This window comes from Morone saxatilis, unplaced genomic scaffold (genome assembly GCF_004916995.1).
Source record: "Morone saxatilis isolate NCDOM2014 unplaced genomic scaffold, NCSU_SB_2.0 Contig4, whole genome shotgun sequence".
Lineage (NCBI taxonomy): Eukaryota > Metazoa > Chordata > Actinopteri > Moronidae > Morone > Morone saxatilis.
This window is the reverse complement of record NW_023339984.1, coordinates 10,317,871-10,324,243: the sequence shown is the minus strand read 5'-3', so window position 1 is coordinate 10,324,243 and position 6,373 is coordinate 10,317,871. Positions and strand designations below refer to the sequence as shown.

The window sequence follows — 6,373 nt, the reverse complement described above, 5'->3', positions numbered from 1 at the left end:
ATATGGACAATATTTCTGCAACTGCTTGGCCGATTTGGACAATATTGGAGTGGTTTTGGGGGTTACTGAGGATGCTGAATCCATTGGTGGTAACTGTTGATGTGTTCTTTACTGTGGGTTAAGTTTGTTTATTTTTTGTACTTGATTTACTTTTTTGATCAATTTACTTGCATTGAGACGATAAACCATATGTAAAAAGTTGTGTCCATGTGACCGTTATTTGAAATATCTTGATATAATAAGAAGACTGAACATTCACATGACATTGAGCTCTCTACATTTTAAAAGTCGACTTTATTACTTGTATAAATTGCTTAAAAATTCAAAACTGGCCCCCAAATGCAGCCACTTCTGGTTTAAACGTCAATTTTGTATTTTGACATAACATAAAACTTTGGGGTACTCAGCAATTCTGGGTTCATGTTTCTGGCACGTAGACTGTTTTAGAATTGATTAACTCAACTTCATACAAGGTCAAAACTGTCGTATATATTAGATGGTTACAGCTGCTCAAATGTGAGAATTTGCTGCTTTTCTATGTTTAACATTACTGAAGTTGTTCAGGGTTTCACACTGTTGGTTGGACAAGACCAGCATTTCAAACTGAATTTGAGTAATTTTGTAAATGTTTTGCATTTTATAGCCTAATACTAACTTACTACCAATGTACTTTCTGTACTCAATACAGAAATGATTGTTTTCTGAGTTATGACTAATTTAGTTACATGAACTAATTAAATAATCAATTTTGACTCTTTTGACTTTTTAAAGAGTCACTTGTGTAGTAAGGTGGTCAATGCATTAACTGCTTTAAAGACTAAACAATGACGCCACTGATTATTGCACAGTAAACTTTGTGTTTTCATCAGAACAAAGGTTGATATTTTCTCTGATGATGAAACTATCAAACACACCTCCTCACCTCTGCTGTGTCATACATTAAACTACGGTTAGACAAGCAGTAGTTTGTCCAAGTGTATCAAGTTCAATACTAAGACTGTGCAAAAGACATATACGTATTCAGTTGAGATCATTTTGAATGCTTGAGAAAAAACAACAAACATGACCAGAGCGCATCTGAATCCACAGCATCTGTAACCTCAGCAGGAAGTTGCATAGCAGAAACAGCATATAGTGAACTATAAGAAGGGGAGTTTCCCACAAACCCACAATGAAGGAAATACATGAAAGAGGGGGTGGAACATAGGCAATACAGATCAAAGGAAATGCAGCAGAAGGGAAACACAGTTTTACATCTCTATATGTGTTGTCGTGAGGGAGCTGTAAAGTCTAAATTATAGGAAACACACTCTTACGACCTACATTTGTGGTGCTATAGGTGATATACTTACAGCTTTGGTGATGACTGCCTTCATGGTGCCTGAGAGGGCGGCCGCCATGCCAAAGCGCCCGTTATTCAGGATGTTCATGGCCACCTTGAAACCGCCGCCTACCTCTCCCAGCACGCAGTCAGCTGGCACGCGAACATTATCGAAGTAGACCTCGGCTGTGTTGGAAGCCTTGATGCCCATTTTCTTCTCTGGAGGGCCGCTGTGATTAACAAGATGCGGTGGGAAAAAAAAGAAGAAAATTCCCCAAAACATTACAGCAGTGCAGAGAGTTTAATGTATTCCTTCTGCTAGCTCCCTCCCTCTCAGTAAATTATAAAAATGCATCAGAGACCAGCAAAGGACAGTGACATTAGGGGCCAGACTCCAACTCAGAGCAGAAGCTGGGGGAGGTGGGCTGCCCTCCTCTGGTTAGAAGGTGTTAACACTGTTATACAAATGTTGTGACACATAGTCACCTCAAATGGTCGAAATTTTAACACCAGCATTGATGTGTTCCATCACAGTATGATTCAGTTTACAGCTCAAAACACATGTTTTAGGCTGGAGTACCTCTCTAATGATAACCTGTCAGTTATGTAAAAGAAAAAAAAGGGGCGTGCTCACTGTGTCACTCCTCCAAAGCTCCTCTCCACGATGAAGGCTGAGATCTTGTCCTTCATCTCTCCAGTCTTGGGATCCTTCATGGGGGTCTTGGCAAAGACTGTGAAGATCTCAGCCAGACCTCCATTGCTGACAAGAGAAAATAGGGCATCAGATTAGAAAAAGACAAAAGCAAGTGGACAAACTTTTACAATGCTGCCCTCTTGGGGTGACAGTAAAAACTGATCACTACTACTGCGTCCTCACCTGATCCAGATTTTGCCTCCATTGAGGGTGAAGTACTGTCCGCAGGGGGACTGGACAGCTGTGGTCTTGATGGAAGCGGCATCAGAGCCACTGGCTGGTTCAGTTAGGCAGAAGGCAGCTATATGCTCGCCTGGAGGGACGAACACACACGACAGAAATGATTTACCAGTTCTACACAATGTTCCTTCATTACATTATGTCACATCTCAGCACAATGAAACTGCGCTGTGGTATTCTCCCTTGACTGCAGAGCTACAGGAGTACATTAAAGGTGCTGCTCTTCTTACCTGTGGCAAGCTTAGGCAGGTACTTCTCCTTCTGGGCTGGATTCCCAAAAAGCAGAATTCCCTTGAAGCCAATAGACTGGTGGGCTCCCAGAGTGATGCCAACACCCAGGTCGTGAGCGCCAACGATCTCGACCAGCCGGGCGTACTGTAAGATGGATAGATGCCATCACATTAGACTCATTGCATTCACTCGTTTACATAATTAACAACTACACGCTATTTACTAATGTGTATGTGTTATAATGGAGTAAACATTCACCTGTGTGTTTGAGAGGCCGAGGCCGCCCAGGTCAGCTGGCACCTGCAGGCCAAAGGCACCCTGCTCCTTCAGGCCCTCCATGGTGTGATCTTCGACCTTCTCCAGAGCATCGTTCTTGGCAGGGTCATTCACCTCCTGCAGACCGGGAGCAGAAACATGGAGGGTTAGTATAAAGGCTGGAGAAGTAGTTGTGAGCATAAGATCAGACCAACTTATCCACGAGCTCAAACAGGTTTTAAATTACCTCGAAAAACTTGCTGACAGGCCCCACAAGCTCTCGAAGAAACTGCTCCTGCTCTTCATTCATGACTAGGGCACAGACAAAAGTGATTACACTATGAATTTTTTTCAGTTCTACAGAGACTTTTTAATAAAATGTTGGACAATTTGTCAAACAGATATTGACATAAAATCCTCTTGATTTACCTGAGGGGTAAGGAAACACTTGGGCAGTCTGGATCTGTCCCTTGAAAATGTTGACAGCAAATGATTTGGATTCCTGTGGAAAATTAAATCAAACATAGTAAAGCTTGTGCTAACACAGAGTATCCAAATGTTTATTTAAAGAGAGGTTGTATTATGTAAAAAAGAAACAAAATGTATGTTTACATTAACTGTTGTGTATCCTTAAGGGCTAACAAATGTGTTGAATGCATTTTCTTCCTCAGAAAACGTTTCTTTTGCTGATTTTTAAACATTTCGCACTATTTACATGCATGTTTAATAGCTTGCAGTCCTTTCCTTCTCTGCCCTTGTTAGTGCTTTGCTGCCTTTTTGGCACACTACTGCCACCTGGGATAGTTTAAAGCCATTTGCAGGACTGTGATCATCCAGTAGGGGGGACCCAATAAAACTGCTCCATAGTGCTACAAGATGTCAAAGACTCCCCACGGTAGCTTTAATTTAAATACTTTTAAAAAGCTGTTTCAAAAACTCAGGAGAATAATAACATTATCTCAAATATAATAATAACATAATAGTTAGAGAATTAACATACAACAGCAACTGTCTTCTTTTCCACTTTAGCGGCAGTGTCACTGCTGACAGCTGCAGGCTTCTCAAGCACCGCCTAAAGAGAAAGAGCAAAGCAGACATTAAAGACAACAGAGAATGAGCTGGCCAAAGGTTCATCAATTCTGTAAAAAATAAACAATAAAAAAAAACAAGGGGATCTTAAACTGTCTCTGTAAGAAACTGAAGATTAAATCATATTTGGTGCAGAATCATATGCTGCTCAAACAAACCACACAGCTGGGACAGAGGCAGCACTCTGTTGTGAATACATTCAGTGGCCAGAATCCAGTGTTATGAGCCAAAGAAAGCATGAGTGAACGTGTTTCCAATTCCAGCCTGAGCACCAGATTGGTAGGATGCCCAAAGGACTTATTTCAAGCTCCAAATGGGTGAGAGGTCGTTCCAAGGGCATCGGTCAGCTGAGTCCACAAACAGAAGTGCTGTGTATAGAGTTTTTTTTTTTTTAAATGGTGTAGTCCAATGTTTCCAATATCTTCTAGTTAAAATCAGCCAAACAACAATCTTTGACACCAATGTGCTTTATTATTCCCTCACCATCAGCTGGGGAAACAAAGGTTAATTTCACTGTACGTTGCTAGATTGTACTTCGCTTAATTACCCAAATAATAAACTGGTACCTCAGAGTGAACCTGTTACATAACTGTGTTTGTAAAAGTGAGTCAAATATAATATACCTGAGTGAATGTATTCCTTACTGAATGAAAAAGTGTGAAAAATAACCACTTAAGTACGTAGTTTAAAATCATATCAAGGCAACAAATCGGTCTCTGAGCTCTACCTGTTACAGCTCTTTATAAAAATGAAGCCTGTTGAAAAGCAATTAATTACTTTTAATTGATTAATTCAGATTTATTTTATTCATATCAAGATCAAGGCATTTTTTACTGACAGTCTAAATGTATTTAAATACCTAAATGTATTAAAATGTACTTAAATTAAATGTTTAAATCTACATTCTTGTTCGTTTACACACAGCAAAACTAGATTTCCGTGTTTGTCGTTAATAAAAGAGAGAATGACGAGGGGAAAGAAACTAAAAACATTTATTTCTAGTCCTATTTTTCAACCTGCTGAGCTTTTCACAATCATTATTTTATGCTCAAGACATTTAAAATCTAGAAAAGTACGAGTAAATGTGAGCAGCTGGAAATTCTGACATTTAAAAAGAGCGTTTCCAATCACAGAGTTGTCATATTACTATTACGTGTACAGCCACAGAGCGTCTGCCAGCACACCTAAATGAGTTATAACTGTGTTCATACTAGGAAAAACACAGAAAAAAGCTGTCATACCATCTCATTACTATATTATAAATGTGACCAGGGAAAGACAAATGCTCCACTGCCTCCTCTCTCTGTGTGTCACCCACATTCATGGAGTCACCTTTAGGACTGAGTCATGTGACCAGTGAACCTTCCCCTACTTCCAGGGGGAGGGTGGGGGAGGGTGGGGTGTCAATGTTATGTCAGCCAGGCGCTGCATTATGTCAAACAGGGGACAATAAACAGTCCAAATCACAGTAAAACCTCATCATATGGCAAACAAACCTGCGATTTAAAGCAGAATATCTCTTTTTATATGTAATATCATCGTACCTGTGCAGCTTGTGTGGCGTAGAGACGAGTGTTGTGCACAGCAACCACAGCCCCGACATGACGCTGAGCCCTGTAACCCAGAGAGGAGATGACAGGAGATTTTAATCATCTGGGTCAAGCAGCCACGAATACGCCTTTATAATATAATATATAAAAAAAACACACATTACATACCCAGATATCACAGGAGGACCCCTGAGAATGGAGCCGCACAGTGCGGAGGACTGGCTCACTTTACGAAGCAGCATGACTGTTTAATTTTCTTATAAAAGACGCAAAAAGAACACAACACACCGTTATTAACACGTTACTTACACACAGACAGACAATCAAACGCAGACAGACAGGAGGAAGGAGAGCTAACAGCTAGCCACGTAGCGTCAGCCGACTACAGATACGTAAGGACGTTTGTTTTGACAGATTTGTTTCCTTCCGCACACAATAAAGTTAAATATTTGTATTCCTTCTATCAAAAGCATTAACTGACTCTAGTATATAAATACTGTATTGGGTTTATGTTGTGACAAGTTCCCTCTGTCCGTGCAGTTAAGGCGACTGGTCCTCTGAATGACCCAACAAACAATGTTGAACCTGAATCTTTTTCCTCGCTGCCCGCTTTGCCGGTCCTTGTGGTGCGCCGCGGTCATCGTGGGATGTTGCTAGGTTCTGTCCGAAAAAGCGGTCAGTCGTTTAAGCCAGCAGAAACGTATGAAAAAAACAATAGAAAGGTTCCAGGGGTTGTATAATATAATGAACTGAACATCTATTATTAGGGCCCGGACACTGAAGGCGTTGTGCGAAGGCCCCTATTGGTCAATGAAGGATTTCTTCTTTTTTCTTTTTTCTCAAGAAACAAACGATATTTTGGATGCTCAACATGCCCCCCTCAAAAACTAATGAGAAACTCAGCGCACATGTCAGGTCGTTGGGCGAAAAATGTTTATTATTCATGTGGTCGGCTTCTCGTGTTTGGCCCACTGTTAGGGGTGGGCGCTGACT

The 6,373-nt window shown here is 40.8% G+C and overlaps 1 protein-coding gene across 1 annotated transcript in view; it reads right to left on the bottom strand.

Moving 5' to 3' along the window:
• acadvl (acyl-CoA dehydrogenase very long chain) overlaps nt 1–5,757 on the bottom strand; it is a 13,492-nt gene extending 7,735 nt beyond the window's left edge. Inside the window, exons 1-10 of the mRNA XM_035675632.1 lie at nt 5,549–5,757; nt 5,375–5,444; nt 3,742–3,813; nt 3,171–3,243; nt 2,989–3,053; nt 2,745–2,879; nt 2,486–2,630; nt 2,199–2,328; nt 1,956–2,081; nt 1,353–1,551 (exon numbers count right to left, since the gene is read on the bottom strand). Of these exons, the coding sequence (XP_035531525.1) occupies nt 1,353–1,551; nt 1,956–2,081; nt 2,199–2,328; nt 2,486–2,630; nt 2,745–2,879; nt 2,989–3,053; nt 3,171–3,243; nt 3,742–3,813; nt 5,375–5,444; nt 5,549–5,622 (1,089 nt within the window). The 5' untranslated portion in view covers nt 5,623–5,757. The remainder of the gene's footprint in view (nt 1–1,352; nt 1,552–1,955; nt 2,082–2,198; nt 2,329–2,485; nt 2,631–2,744; nt 2,880–2,988; nt 3,054–3,170; nt 3,244–3,741; nt 3,814–5,374; nt 5,445–5,548) is intronic.
• Between the last annotated feature and the right edge of the window lie 616 nt (nt 5,758–6,373).